At 51.0% G+C, this 14,499-nt stretch overlaps 2 protein-coding genes across 2 annotated transcripts; both read left to right on the plus strand.

Moving 5' to 3' along the window:
• Positions 1 to 1,340: 1,340 nt before the first annotated feature.
• Positions 1,341 to 5,664, plus strand: LOC103780935 (keratin, type II cytoskeletal 4-like). Its single transcript, XM_008948640.1, has 9 exons — positions 1,341 to 1,853; positions 2,485 to 2,702; positions 3,661 to 3,721; positions 3,911 to 4,006; positions 4,113 to 4,277; positions 4,495 to 4,620; positions 4,825 to 5,045; positions 5,278 to 5,312; positions 5,414 to 5,664. The coding sequence occupies exons 1-9, from the start codon at positions 1,341 to 1,343 to the stop codon at positions 5,662 to 5,664; spliced, it is 1,686 nt and encodes a 561-aa protein (XP_008946888.1).
• A 5,303-nt stretch (positions 5,665 to 10,967) lies between these two features.
• On the plus strand, positions 10,968 to 14,481 carry LOC103780936 (keratin, type II cytoskeletal 6B-like; the record flags this gene model as incomplete). The annotated part of the gene is made up of 9 exons (XM_008948641.1): positions 10,968 to 10,998; positions 11,065 to 11,234; positions 11,863 to 12,077; positions 12,295 to 12,355; positions 12,580 to 12,675; positions 12,815 to 12,979; positions 13,456 to 13,581; positions 13,796 to 14,016; positions 14,447 to 14,481. Coding segments are annotated over exons 1-9 (1,117 nt in total), but the record flags the coding sequence as incomplete, so codon positions are not given.
• Between the last annotated feature and the right edge of the window lie 18 nt (positions 14,482 to 14,499).

The following is a 14,499-nucleotide window of genomic DNA, read 5'->3' on the forward strand; positions in this document are numbered from 1 at the left end:
CGGATTTCCCTGTTCCCTGCGATGCAAATCCCCTCGGGCAGGACATCCTGCAGCTCGGCGAGCGCCCCGCAGGGTTCAGGAGAAGTCCTCCCTCCCCTCCGAGAGGCACCTGGACGCAGATTTGCATGCTTGCAGAACAGAAAAGCTGGGGGTGAACAGGTTCGGAGCTGAAACTGGTTCCCCAAACCTCTCCCAGGAGCGTCTCCAATAACAGGGATAATTAGGGAGCTGCCTTTTATTGTCACGGCCTCAGCTGCAGTTGTGGTTTGGAGAGGGGGAAGTTTTATGGCTTTTTGTTTCTTTTTTGACGGCGGGATAAATGGGGATCCTCCGTTGGAAGGCACCTCCAGACACCTCTGCTCATTAAAATATAAATTAAAAGCGGTTAGGCAATTAAGTGGTGTGTTTGTCAAACAATGGTGGGTGAGCGGCGGCTTCGCCCAGCGCCACGTGCTGTGGAGGGGGCTCCCGGCTGGGGGAAGATCCTGGCAGTGCCCGGGAGGGATCGGGACCTGCCGCGGGCAGAGCTCCTCAGGCTGGCAGAGGCGCCTCGACCCTGCTGAGGTAGAGCACAGGGCGTGCCACGGGGAAGCATCGAGAGATTTTGGGCTCTGCACACCCCTCCAGGCTCAATACACCTGTCAGAGTGATCGAAAGTGACTTAAAAACCTTCTTAAAAGGGTTCCTAAGTCTCCTTTATCAGCACAAATCTCATTTTCTAACCCTGCCAAGGACTAATGCTCTCTGGTTGTGAAACAGTTTTGGACAACCCAAGTGAACCCTCCGCTGAGCGGGAGGTTGAACCAGAGTGCAGCTGAGGGTGTGACTGGGGAGCCGAGTTTTTGTTGGAATCCAGTGAACCCAGGCTCAACAGGAGAGATTTACCTCAAACAAGGGTCTCCCAGGAGGGTGTGACATCTCGAGGAGTTTGTCATGCTCTGTCAGGGCCGTGAGAGGCTCAGGAAGGCCTGTGATAAATCGACAGTTGCAGCAGAGGGAATTTGATTTGGAGTTGTGCTTCCAACACCAACAATAGCTTTGTTTTTCTTAGCTCTCAAGGGAGTGTTTCGAGGCAGGTCATGGTGGTGGCAAGGGGAGGAGGGCATCCTTCCAAGCCCTAAAACAATGAGCAGAATGATAAAAAAAAGAGAGATATCTCCACTCCCCTGACACCCTGCCAACTCCCTGAGCACATAAAAAGGGGCACCCAGGCACGGCACCCACAGGACTCACCTCCTCCTGCCTCTGGACCTCCTCCTGCCTCCGAACCTCCTCCTGCATTTGCTTCCTTCATCTCAGCTCTTCTCTCTTCACGGGCTGACTCTTGGGGACCCATCACCATGTCTCGCCAGTCCTGCGGTCTTGGCAAGGGCTTCAGCTCCAGCTCTGCTTGCCTGGGAGGGAGGAACAAGGTCACGTTCAGCTCCGTGTCCCATGGAGGAGGCAGGGGACCTGGCAACGCTGGCGGCTTCAGCAGCAGGAGCCTCTACTGCTTGGGAGGGGGTAGAAGTACCTCTCTGGGAGGATTCGGTGGAGGTGCTGGTGTCTGCAGAGGTTTTGGGGCTGGTGGCCCAGGCTATGGTGCTGGGGTAGGATTCGGTGGTGTGGCTGCAGGCGGCTTTGGCGGAGGCCTTGGTGGTGGCTTTGGTTGCTTTGGTGGAGGATTTGATGGTGGGATAGGGGGTCAAGGCTTTCCCCCTTGCCCACCGGGCGGCATCAGAGAAGTGACCATCAACCAGAGCCTGCTGGCCCCACTCAACCTGGAAATCGACCCTGAGATCCAGAGGGTGCGAATGCAGGAGCGGGAGGAGATGAAGCAGCTCAACGACAAATTTGCTTCCTTCATTGACAAGGTGAGAGAGGCTTCAGCTCGGGGCTGGGGGTGGGCTCTGGGCTCACTGCAGCTCCTGCTGGCTGCACTTGCTGGGAGGTGCCCCTCCAATAACACCCAGAGAGCCAGGCACTGCCCGGGCCACCCCATGAACCCCTGCAGGCAGAGAGATGGTGGCTGGAGAAGTGACTTGCCCAAAGTTATGGAGAAACTCAGGGATAGGATCCTTGGTTCTTAAAGCCCTGATGCTGGTGCTGCACCACGGGACCATGTACCCACCTCCGAGCATCCTCAGTGGTGTTTCTGCTGGTGGACTCTGTCCATCTCTGGGCTGAAGGACTTTGGGTGGCTGGGTGGCTCCTGTTCTAGAGGAGGAGATGCCAGTGCTACGAGGGTCGCCCTGTTTCTCCTGTGCAGAGGCTGTGATACTGGAGAGGGAAGGTCACCCCCCTTTGCCCACTCACCCCAGAGCTGAGGTCCCACCCGTCCAGTGGGACACGGGAGTTGTTGCTTACTTGGGAGGAGAATAGGTAGCAAAGTTAAACTCATTAAATTGAAAAAATGTCAAAAATATGGGGGAAAAAAATCCATAAAAAGATACATAATTTGGGCATAGTCTGAGTCTTTTTCTACCCACTCCTGCACTTGCTCAGGTGCGGTTCCTAGAGCAGCAGAACCGAGTCCTGGAGACCAAGTGGAAGCTCCTGCAGGAGCAGGGGGGCACAGGGCCGGGAGGCAGGAACCTCGACCCCTTCTATGAAACCTACATCAGCGGGCTGAGGAAGCAGCTGGATTGTCTCTCAAGTGAGAAACATCAGCTGCAGTCAGAGCTGAAGAACTTCCAAGACATGGTGGAAGACTTCAAGACCAAGTACGTTGGTTTTGGTGTAGTCATGTTTGGTGGTGAAAAAGTAGAGATTAAAAACTTACTTTGAACAGATGAAAAATCGAGAGAATTGTAAGAATTTGCAATATTTCACTAGTTACAATGATTAGAAAATGTAAAAGGTTTTGGGGAAGGTTTCATCAACTGACTTTTGACAGTAGGAGGTGACTTTTCAAAGTATTTCTCAGTGTGTATTGTCTGAGTTATGCTTTTCACCAAAGCAGGATCCTCTGCTGTTTGTCTTCCTCACTTAAGAATCCATGACATTATGATTTAATGAACTAATTAGATCAGTTGCTAAACCCTAATTTCCTCATGGATCCCTTCCCATAATATCCTTCACGATCTGCAACTTTGAGCTCTCTTTGGAAGGATGGTGTGGGGTTAAAAAAAAAAAAAGAGATCTTATTTTCCTGCTATAATTATTAGATTAATTTATCCAGCCAGAAAAGGCTGGAGAAATGCTACCAAGGAAGGAGCTACAAAAAATGGTGGGAACACAAGTCTGGGACTCATCAGGATCAACCAGATCCCTTGAGCTGCTGAGGTTGCAGGTTGAAAATTGGCTTTGTTCTGGAGATCCCCTCCACCACTCAACGCTCTGCAGCAGTCCCCTGCCCCAAAGAGCAGCTGTAAATGCCCCATGGCAGGAACCTGAAGGTCCTCGGGTCTTGTAGAGGGAGCTGGGGTGGCCACAGCCACCAAGCCTCACTTCAGGCAGAGGCAGGGCTCCTCCTCGCAGGGTTTCTCCAGCAGGGCACTGGAGGTGGCAGGACCCAGAACTCATCTAGAGAGGTGAAGTGCTGTTGCTTGTCCATAAATCTCGCTGGTGTCAGGTCTATTTTTGCTGCGTTCATTAGTCTGAGGCCAACGCCAGCCAGGTGCCAGCAGCAGCCAGAGCCAAAATAAGCAGAGATTCAATCTCCCTCGTTACGATCAACAGGTACGAGGAGGAAATAAACAAAAGGACAGCTGCAGAGAACGACTTCGTGCTCCTAAAAAAGGTAAAGTCCTTTTTTTTAAGCCATCCTGGTGAGATGTCTTGCTTCCATCAGCACTGGTTCATTAGTGTCAGGCCTAAAGCAGGAGCCCAGGGCACGTGCCAGGGCAGAGGAGCTCCAAGGGGCCCACCAAAGGTTAGATGTGAGAGACAATGGGGTGCAGAGTGTTCTCACCTCCCATTTCTGCTGCAGGACGTGGATGGAGTCTATATGAACAAGGTGGAACTTCAGGCAAAATTAGATTCTCTGGCTGATGAGATCAACTTCTTGAAGTGTCTTTACGAAGCAGTAAGTGGTCCTGCTGCTCTCTGGAGGGGGTGCTGGGGTGGAGAAGGGTTGTGACACTGCAAGGAAATGATGAAGGGGCTAAAGCCAGATCTGGTGTGAACTGCAGGAGCTGTCCCAGATGCAGAAGACCGTTTCTGACACCTCTGTGGTTGTCTCCATGGACAATAACCGAAACCTGGACCTTGACAGCATCATTGCAGAGGTCAAAGCCCAATACGAGGAGATTGCCAAAAGGAGCCGGATGGAGGCTGAGTCTTGGTACCAATGCAAGGTGAGTGTGCCACACACTGGTGTGACCACCGATGTCTGGGGAGCTGGAGGAGTTACTGGTGGCAGCTCAGACCACGCTGAGACCCTGGATATTGCTGGTACTGATCTAGCCAGGCTGGAGCTGGTGTGCACATGCTCACCTCGGCTTGCCTGGGGTGCTGTGGAGAGCTGCTGTGAGGAGGTGGACCTCACGTGCTCCTCTCACTTCTGCCCTCCAGTACGAAGAGCTGCAGGCTACGGCAGGCAAACATGGAGACAGCCTGAGGAGCACAAAGACTGAGATCTCTGAGCTCAACCGCACGATCCAGAGGATACGGGCTGAGATTGAGAGCGTGAAGAAACAGGTAAGGGTGGCAGTTTTTGAGAAATGGGTGTGGGCTCCTGGTAATGCCCTTCAGAGCTTCCCTCAAAGCAAATAGTCTGGTAACAATCATCGTAAGTGGGAGGGGACCTGCTGTTCTTGTGAGGACTGAGCCCAAGCGACCTGGGCTCATGGCTCCATCTCCAGCCAGCTCCCCCTGCCCATCACACCCTGTCTTGCCCTCCAGTGTGAAGCTCTGCAGAGCTCTATTGCGGACGCCGAGCAGCGCGGGGAGGTGGCCCTGAAGGATGCCAGGGCCAAACTGACCGAGCTGGAGGCCGCCCTGCAGAAGGCGAAGCAGGACATGGCCCGGCAGCTCCGCGAGTACCAGGAGCTGATGAACGTCAAGCTGGCCCTGGACATCGAGATCGCGACCTACAGGAAGCTGCTGGAGGGCGAGGAGTGCAGGTGGGTGGGACACAGCAGGAGCTTGGCTGCACCCTGCGAAATGAGGGGGAAGGATACAGCACATGGCAGCTCCTCTGTCAAAATATCCATGGTATTGCCTGTAGCCATGGACTACAGCCCTGTAGCTGTTGTGATTTTTGTCCATGTTCTGATGGACCCAACCGGGCTCCCTGGAGCTGGACCAGTCCAGATGCTCTGGCTGCAGCTGACGCTCTGTCTCTTTTCTTTGTAGGATGTCTGGAGAGTGTCAGAGCACTGTGAACATCTGTAAGTAGCGTTCCCACGGGAGCACAGCGGGCTGGGCTTGGTGCTCCAAAACTTTATGGTGGCACCAGAGGTAACCTCGTGCCTTCTGTTCCTCTCTGCAGCTGTGGTGGGAGGCGGATACGGCAACGGACTGTGCCTTCCAGGAGCAGGAGGAATCGGATTCGGAGCTGGAAGTGGGAGAGGCAGCTGTAACACCGGCGGTGCTGGCTTCTGCTACAGCTTAGGAGGGGCTGGATTTGGCTCTGGAGGGCCAGGATTCTGCTCTGTGGGTGGAGGGTCCAACTCAGTGGTGGTGGGGTCTGGCTCTGTCCTGAAGAAGACCAGCAATGTGTCTGCCAGTCGGAGAGCCTAGGAGAGCAACCTGTGTCCCCCACCCCCGGCACCCAAAGGAGAAAGGAAGGAGATTTCAGGATGACCACCCCCCACCCCTTCATTGCCAAGGTGATGTCCACCAATTTCATTTTGAACCAGCACCATCCTTCAGAAACTGCACAGAAGAGAAAATACAGCTCAGCGGATCAGCTAATGACCGAGGTTCTCAGCAGAGTTTGAGAGCAGCTCCCCTCCCCACTGCTCCCCTCGAGGTGCTGCAGAGCTGCTGGTCACCAGGGTGCTGAGGACTCACTTGGAAGCAGGACCTGCCTACTCTGGGAGCCCCAAACAGGGCTGAGCTCAGGCGATGCAGCAGCGTGGTCCAAGTGAGAGGCATCCTGGGGCAGGGGACAGGCCCACGTGCTGCTCGGAGAACTGGCGTCTTGTGAAGTCTTCACTTCTTTCAAGATCTTGTTCTGGATCCAGATGTGGTGCAACTTTAATCAGTGCTGCTCATCAGCCAGGGCTCGAACTCCCAAACAAGAATTTCCCAATGGTGACTAGTCCCAGCTGAAGACATTTCTTACCCCGCTGCAGTTTGGGTTTTGTTCTAAGTAAGATACCTGCAGTTTCACCCCTGGTCTTTAGAAGCTGCTGTAAAACATTTCGTTTTGCTCAGGGTTTCCCTTTTCATCACGGTCATGGGAACAATTGTGCTTGTTTGCTTCAGCCTTTCTCCTCTGGCATGTGCCATACCCTAATAAACACTAGAGGCACTAAGCTTGTGTGGTTTTCTCTCTGACCAAAGAGTTTCGTGTTGCAACAAGACTCCTCTTTTGCTGAGATCTGAAAGTGTTACCCGACTTTCTCCTGCCCTTTGAAGTTTGCATTTAAAGGAATCCAAGTGAAGGTGTAGCCCAGTCTCCTTCTCACCCCCCTCTCTGACAAAACTCGGGTAGTTTCTAAGCCTGGCAGGGGTGAGGTGGTTGGGGGGGCAGGCTCAGGGTGATGGTCTGATCTGGCTGGCTCTGTGGAGAGCTTGTGTCTGTGAAACATTCACATGCTCTGGAATGAGCTCCGTGGGAACGAGCCCGTTCCTGGCAGTGTGGCAGGACAGAAGGAGGCAGCCGGGTGGAACCTGGGTGCTGTTCTCTGTCCTGCTGGGTCTCCTGGGGTGACAGAGTCAGCTGCCCCATTAGAACAGAACAGACTTTCAGACTTGGTTGGTGTTAGGAGACCTTTCCCATCCCCCTCCTCTTCCTGAGCCCTTTCCTTGCTCATGTTGGCCAACCTGGGATATTCCCACTTCTGACCGACCTCTGCCTCCAAAGGACCACTGGCACCCACCCGTGCTTCCCTGTCCTCTAAGGTGATCCCAGCGCTGTGGTGCCCGCAGCTGGTGCTGTCATGGCAAAGACATTGCACAGCCCTAAGCGCTTGTGGAGGATCCTAGAAGGGGTGGTGTGGAAGAGGGAAAGGTGATCATCACCCCGCCAGCTAATTCACAGCTAATCCCTCAGTACCCATGACGTTGGAACCAGCCCTGCAGCTTTTACTGCTGCCTGGACTGGCCAGGGATCTCCAGAAGGTAACAGAGACCATGGGAAGAGTAGGATCTCAAGCTCCTCTCAAGCCCTACCTTTCCACAAAAGTAGAATATTTTTGATGATCTGTAAATTTAGAGCCAAAACCTCCTGGTGTGGTTTGACCTCTTGCTCAGGAGACCTTGATTCACATCCCTGGTCAACCGCAGACTCGCTCTGCGACCGGGGTGAGTCACTTCACTCATCCCCTGCTCCCTTCCCTGCCTGCAAGTGCTCGAGACACAAACCTACCAGCGGGAGGGGAACGTCCCAGCGCTGCCAGCAAGGGCGTGCCGCTGCTTGGATGGGGAGGTGGTTTGGGCAGTGGTTAAATATTCCAGTGGGTTGTAAAGGGATCTGAGATGGCGTTGAATGAAGACATCGACTTCCCTCAGAGTCACCCCCATCTAGCTCCTGCTGTGTAAACTTGCCACCAGAAAATGACTCCTGACATCAGGGCAACATGGTGAGGAGGCAAAAGGCTTCTAGATGTGTACAAACACTGGAGCTAAAGCAAACAGACACCCAAAAGCCCTCGCCTTTTGTTCCTGTGATTGCACCAGCAATTAGGGGAAAACTGGACTGAGATGTGACACAATTTTGGCCTTTTGTTGGAGGAGCAAAAACTTTTTATGTGGTTTGAAATAAGTTTTGTTTAATTTTGTCGTGATTTCCCCCTTGCTTTAAAAGTCTCCTCCAAAGCACAGTGAAAACACTTGGATGTCAAATGTTTTATGGGAAGTGTGTGGGAATTAAATGCTTTGCTTTGCTTTGCTTTTTTCCCCCCACAAATTCTCCCTTTCTGTGGTTGAAGATTATTCCTGAAGTCAGTGCATGCTGACTGACAGTGTTGGTGCTGAAATCAGCCTTTTCCTCCAAGCATTCAAGGCTTGAGCAGCTTTTCCTGTATTTATTTTCATAGGCTCATAGGACCATATATTTATTTTCATAGAATCATAGAGCCATAGAAAATCATAGAACCCTAGAATCACAGAAAATCATAGAATCATAATAAAACATAGAATCATAGAAAAACATAGAATCATAGACTAGTTTAGGTTGGAAAGGGCCTTTAAAGGTAATTTCCTTCATTAAGACTTTGGATACAGTGATGTTGTTTGAGATCCCCACAGTCTGAAGCTGCCTACTGCGCTCGAAGCGGGTGATGATGTCGAGATCCAGCTCCCCGGCTGATTTCCTAAACCTGGCTGGGGCTTAACGAGCACATTGTCTAATCACGGGCAGCCAGGACCTGAGCCCTGTGCTGATGGAGCACAGCTCCTGGGAACACGAGGCTTTTCGGATCACGTCATCCCGCTGCCAGGTCTTGCCTGCGATGTGTCTCCTCTAGACGGGAAGGGCTGTTGAGAGACGGCTCCTGCCTTCGCCCCGAGAGGGGATCGGGTGTTTGTCAAGTCTTTTGGCTCGTGGCTGCGATGATGTTTGAGGTTGTGCTTCAAAACCTCCCAGGCTGGGCAGGTGTTTGTCCCAGCCGTGGCACGTAGGAGATGAAGTCTTGCTGAAGACCAACAGGACCTCCTCGAACCACGCTGCACAACCACCAAACCCCTCGTTCTCCCCACCCCTTCGGTCTCACAGTGATCTCTTATGAAACGTGTTTCTTTAGCCCTACCTGTGCCCTGCTCTGCTCCCTCGTGTGCCCGTGGATCCGCGCTGGTGCTGGGGAGGGAGGTGGGAGGAGGACAGTGCCCGGCCCGTTGTGTTTTCAGTGCAAGATGCCAGCTTAGCTGCACGCTACGCCACGGTCCGAGTCCTTAGGCACTTTGAGAAATAGGTGTCTGGGCAACGTTTTTAGAGACATTTAAACATCTGAAGACACCCAGAGTTGCTAGTGTGGCTTTTCAAGAAGCACTTAATTGCCCGTGTCCTGTGGGAACTTCCGGGAGCCTTGCTAGACAGTTACCAGCACAGTTACATGCCTCACTAGCCACAAAGATTTCTGAACTTCAAAACTTCTTAGGTGGCTTTAAATAATTCCAAACCAATAAACAGAGGAATTTCTCAATAAAAAAGGATTAAACCCAGACAGTATTTTTTAGCTGATAAGCAGACTTCTGCGAGACAAAAAGATGAATGAGTGATGGGTCATAGTCTTCTTGTTGCAAGTTGAACTCGTAAGTTAATCCTTCCTCAGCCTGGCATCAAGAGCAGAGTATTCTGCTAAGCTTCAGCCTTCCTAAAACCTGTTGACTTATTTTAAATAAGCTTAAGAAAGAAACCTCCCTGTGCTCTTGAAGGAGGGCTCAATGTGGCTGATGAGCGTCTACATCTGCCAAAACCAGATTTGCATATAAATACTGAAGTAAGCCAGGCAGCTGAAAAACCTCAAGAGAAAGTTCTTGTGCCCTGTTCTCCTCATTTCCATGTGCCTCCATGGCCAAGCCGAGCTCTCCAGCATCCTCTGCCTAGCTAATTGCATTTAAATAGTTGCAGGGTTTATTACGTGGGCAGCACGATTTCCATGCTTCCCTCTTTTTGTCCATTCTCAGAGCTTTCCATCCATCTGTCCATGCTTCCCACCGTAGCAGTTGGGCTCCTGATGTCTTCTTTGGCTCTTCTCATGGTCTTGACGCCTTCAGAAAATCCAAAAGGTCTTTCCCACCTGTGATATTCATGACATTTCTCACTGCTGCTGAGATTATCTTGGCATGAGGACTCCAGGACTCACTTTCAGTGAGAGTTTGGTTCAACAGCAAATGAATTTCCGGTGCCAACCACTGCTCTGTTTCTGGTAAGGTTTTATTTATCAAAAAGACACAGAGCCTCATCAAAATGCAATTTGCTGAGCCCTGGCTCTAGATTGAGAAACTACTTCTCGAAGCCAAAGGCAATTTTCCATGTAAAAAAGGAGACTAAGGGTGTAGCATAGGTGTGTTTTGGGAATTGTGAAAGCTGTGCTACAACTTGGCATGAACCACAGCGCTTGCCTGCCATGGGGCTTTGGAGTGAGAGATCAAAATAGAGATAAACACAAGCAGGGAAACAACCACAATGCATGAAAGGTGAAAAAAAAAAGACCAGCATATCCTGGGGAGACTGTTACTATACCACAGAAGCACAAGACCTCTTAGTCATGGAGTGCTACCGTTTGGTAGACACAGTTGTGTCTTTTTTAATTTTCTCCTGCATTATAGGGTGTGTTTCTGGGTAGGGTCAGTGTTTGGCAAATTGAAGATGAAAATCTGTAAACCACGCCACACTGATGAAGACAGCAACCGTCTCCTCCTTCACGCCCATGCAAACCCAGCCCACCTCCACAAACAGATAAAAGAGAGCAGCTACTGCCCTCCAGCCAGAGGGACTGACTTCCCTTCTCCTTCCACTCGCCTCCTCGCAGCACACCTCCACTGAGCTTTCTTATCCTCTCGATTTTTGACTCCACTTGGAAGAAGCAGCCATGTCTCGGCAGTCTGTCTGCAGGAGCTTTGGAGGCGGGAGTAGAAGGGGCTACAGCTCTTGCTCCGCCATCGGTGGTGGCTTTGGAGGAGGTGGCGGCAGAAGCAGGAGCAGCTACAGCTCGTTCTCTGTGTCCAGGGGATTTGGAGGTGGTGGACGTTGCGGAGGCTTTAGCAGCAAGAGTCTCCATAGCATAGGTGGCAGTGGAAGGATTTCCATGGGCGGATGCTATGGCGGTGGAGGCTACGGAGGCAGGATGGGTGGCTTTGGTGGAGGCTACGGAGCAGGACTAGGCAGCTTCGGTGGAGGAATGGGTGGCTTTGGAGGAATGGGTGGCGGCGGAGGAATGGGCGGCTTTGGTGGAGGAATGGGTGGTTATGGTGGAGGAATGGGTGGTGGAGGAATGGGAGGCTTTGGCGGACCAGGCTATGGCATGCCAGTCTTTGCTGGTCCTGGTAGAGGTGGCCCTGGAATCCAGCCAGTGCAGATTGACTCAAGCCTCCTACAGCCAGTCCATGTTGAGATTGATCCCCAGATCCAGCAAGTCAAAAACCATGAGAAGGAGCAGATCAAGACTCTTAACAATCAATTTGCCTCTTTTATTGATAAGGTGAGAGGGTGGGATTGTGTTTAATTAACCAGGAGGAACTTGCTAATTCTGCAGGAATGTCCTTTCTGAGCTAAATATCAGCAGGGTGAGAAGCTTGATCGGAGTCTTTATTAAGTGCTGCTAGGGAGGAGATGAGAATCTCTTCCACATGAGATCAAAGCTGTGTCTTCAGGGCTTCAGCCCAGCCTGTTGCACCAGGATTAACTAATACGTTCCTCTTGCAAGCAGGCTCAACGCCTCCAAACTGATCCAAGCTTCAGGCACAGATTTTCCCTCCTGCACCATTCTCTTTTGAAAGACCCTCTCGTTTAAGTATTCACTAATTTTTTTTTCCCCCTCTTTGTCTTCAGATATCCAGGTTTTTAAATCTAGATGAGAAATTTAAGGTTCCCTGTGATGGGAATGTACTTGGGGCTACATTTAAAAGCTCCTTTGTCTTGACTATGACTTAGAAATTTCCTCCTTCTCCTGACCTCGCAGTTTAGGAAATAACTGGAATGAAAAAAAAAGAGTTACCTGGTTCTCTCATTGTTACACAAAGGAGAAACTTTCCAGGTGGAGAAAGAGGAGCTTTGGTGGCTGCTGCTCTTCCCCATGTGATGTGGATGCTCCATGTGTTGACTTTCAGGTCCGCTTCCTGGAGCAACAGAACAAGGTCCTCTCCACCAAGTGGGAGCTCCTCCAACAGCAAGGGCCTTCGGGGCCAAGGAAGAACCTGGATATCATCTTTGAGAATTACATCCAGAACCTGAGGAGGCAGGTGGACTCGATCATGTCACAGAGGGGCCAGCTGGAGTCAGAGCTGCAGAACATGCAGCAATACGTCGAGGATTACAAAACCAAGTAAGTGCAGGAACAGTCTAACCCAGAATGCAACTCGAGCAGCTTGTAGTCACCTTTCCCACACACGCTTTCTGTGGCAACTGCAGACATAGTTTTTTCAGTCTAAATATTTTATTCTGTTGGTTTCTCTTTTTCTTTTTTTTTTCTGTTATTTTCATTAGTGTGGCCTTAGGCAGGAAAATTCAGGAAACTCAGCTTCTATTTTTACTCTCCATAGGTATGAGGAAGAGATCAACAGGCGCACAACTGCTGAGAACGAGTTTGTGGTGCTTAAGAAGGTGAGTCACAGGCACTACAAAGTGATCAGGCTTCATCTGTGCTCGGAGGGGACTCCTTCGTGGATGGGAATTTGTAGAGATCGTAGGATCTGTGGGCTGATTTTTGAAGTCCCTTGGTTTTAATTTGCATAACTGAATAACACCCTCAGCACAGACTGTGATTTCCATGACCCTGAAGGACTCCCAAGAGGAAATGAAATTATTCTCTGTGATCTTCCCTGTAGGACGTGGACTGTGCCTACATGACTAAAGTAGAGTTGGAAGCCAAGGTGGGAGCTCTGACGGATGAAATCAACTTCCTGAGGTGCATGTATGAGGAGGTAAGAGCTCTGCCTGGGCTGGCTGGAGATGCCAGGTTGGATTGGGTGTCCCCGTGGATTTGGTCTGGAGAGGCTGCCTGGAGCGGCTGCCCTGTTCCCCCCTCCTCAGGTGGTGGGGCTAACTCCTGTGCTGTTGTAGGAACTGGCTCAGATGCAGACGATCAGCCGGGACCTGTCCGTGGTGGTGTCCATGGACAACAACCGGCACCTGGATCTGGAGAGCATCATCGAGGAGGTCAGGCGCCAGTACGAGCAGATAGCTCAGAGCAGCAGAGCTGAAGCTGAGGCTTGGTACCAGAGCCAGGTGAGTCGGGGAGCAGTCAAGGAATTTTGGGTGGTGGACAGAGTTGTCTGCAGAGAATTTATGATGTTGTGAGGCATCTCTTCAAGCTCATGGTGCTGGAGGCCCTGTAAGGAAGTCTCAGGAGGATTGTGTTGCTTTGGAGGGATCTGACTCACGGTTTCCAAAGTGTCCAGAATCTCATTTTAATGGACAGTACAAGTGTCTCCATAAAGATGGCCAAAACTGTGCATTAACTAGATAATACCTTCCCAAAGTCACTCTTCAGAAGCCAAGGACTGCTTATTAGTGCCACAAAAATCTATTGCAAAGTTAAAAAACAGAAACTGATTCTGAAAACCATCTTTTATGTCGAGCTGGGCATCATGACAAACATGATGGGTCCTTGTACCAGCACATGAGCTAGGAAGCTGCTGACAAGCCTTGTCAAGGCATGAGGAATGCTTCACTGAAGGTTTCCTTTTCCTTGGTGCCATCAGTATGAGCAGCTGCAGAACACAGCTGGAAGGCATGGGGACAGCCTCCGCAACACCAAGATCGAGATCCAGGAGTTGACCAGGAACATCCAGAGGCTACGGGCTGAGATTGAGAACGTGAAGAAGCAGGTAGGTGGTGGCTGATGTCTCATGGGATGCTGGCGTCAAGCTGGATCACAAGGGACCATGTGTGGAGCACAAATGTTCTGTTTCAGTCACCCCTTGTTTACTTCATGTAGATGTTTCCTTTTTTTCCCCCCTCCTTGTTTTCTCCTCCTTGAATTTGTGGGCTGATCCTAAGTAGCAAAATGAGATCTAAGAAGTTCCCTTTCTTCCTCCTCAGAACCAGCAGCTGCAGGCAGCAATTGCTGAGGCCGAGGAGCGGGGGGAGATGGCCCTCAAGGATGCCAGGATAAAACTGGAGGAGCTGGAAAGTGCCCTGCAGAAAGACAAGGAGGAGCTGGCTCGCTTGCTGAAGGAGTACCAGGAGCTGCTGAACATCAAGATCGCGCTGGACGTTGAGATTGCCATGTACAGGAAGCTGCTGGAGGGAGAGGAGAGCAGGTGAGACCTGACCTCTGGCTTGCGAGGGGTGTTGTGCTCTGTGCTGGGTGGCCTGAGCTTTGATGCTAACGGTGGAATCTCAACCCAGGTCTTTTGGTTAAAATGGAGAGGAATGGTGTCTGGCACTGCAGGGGACCTTTGGACGGTCAGGACTGATAATTAGCACACCCTGTTCAGCACAAGGGATAGAACTACAGTTTAATTTCTGTTATGTGCAATACTTGAACATCAAATACAATGAACATCCAATCTGGAAGAACCTCATTGTGAAGAGGAATTGTCAATGCCTTCCCTCTTTAAATATTTTACTGACACCAAATCTGCTGATAAGGATAAAAGAGGAAAATGGTTTGATAATGAAAGCAGAGTTCTCAGTATTTTCAATGCAGGTTTTGTTGGGTGATTAAAAGGTACCAATTTCCCCTTGCAGGCTGTGCAACGATGGGATGTCCAACATCAATGTCTGTAAGTATCTGCCTGTGT

The sequence above is a fragment of the Merops nubicus genome, unplaced genomic scaffold, assembly GCF_000691845.1.
Source record: "Merops nubicus isolate BGI_N331 unplaced genomic scaffold, ASM69184v1 scaffold15881, whole genome shotgun sequence".
Lineage (NCBI taxonomy): Eukaryota > Metazoa > Chordata > Aves > Coraciiformes > Meropidae > Merops > Merops nubicus.

What these genes read in the sequence shown, in the direction of transcription:
- LOC103780935 (XM_008948640.1), top strand. Translation starts at nt 1,341, where the DNA reads ATGTCTCGCCAGTCCTGCGGTCTTGGCAAGGGCTTCAGCTCCAGCTCT. An exon ending in TTGCTTCCTTCATTGACAAG is followed by an intron (nt 1,854 to 2,484) that starts GTGAGAGAGGCT and finishes GCACTTGCTCAG; the next exon opens with GTGCGGTTCCTAGAGCAGCA. An exon ending in AGTCTTGGTACCAATGCAAG is followed by an intron (nt 4,278 to 4,494) that starts GTGAGTGTGCCA and finishes TCTGCCCTCCAG; the next exon opens with TACGAAGAGCTGCAGGCTAC.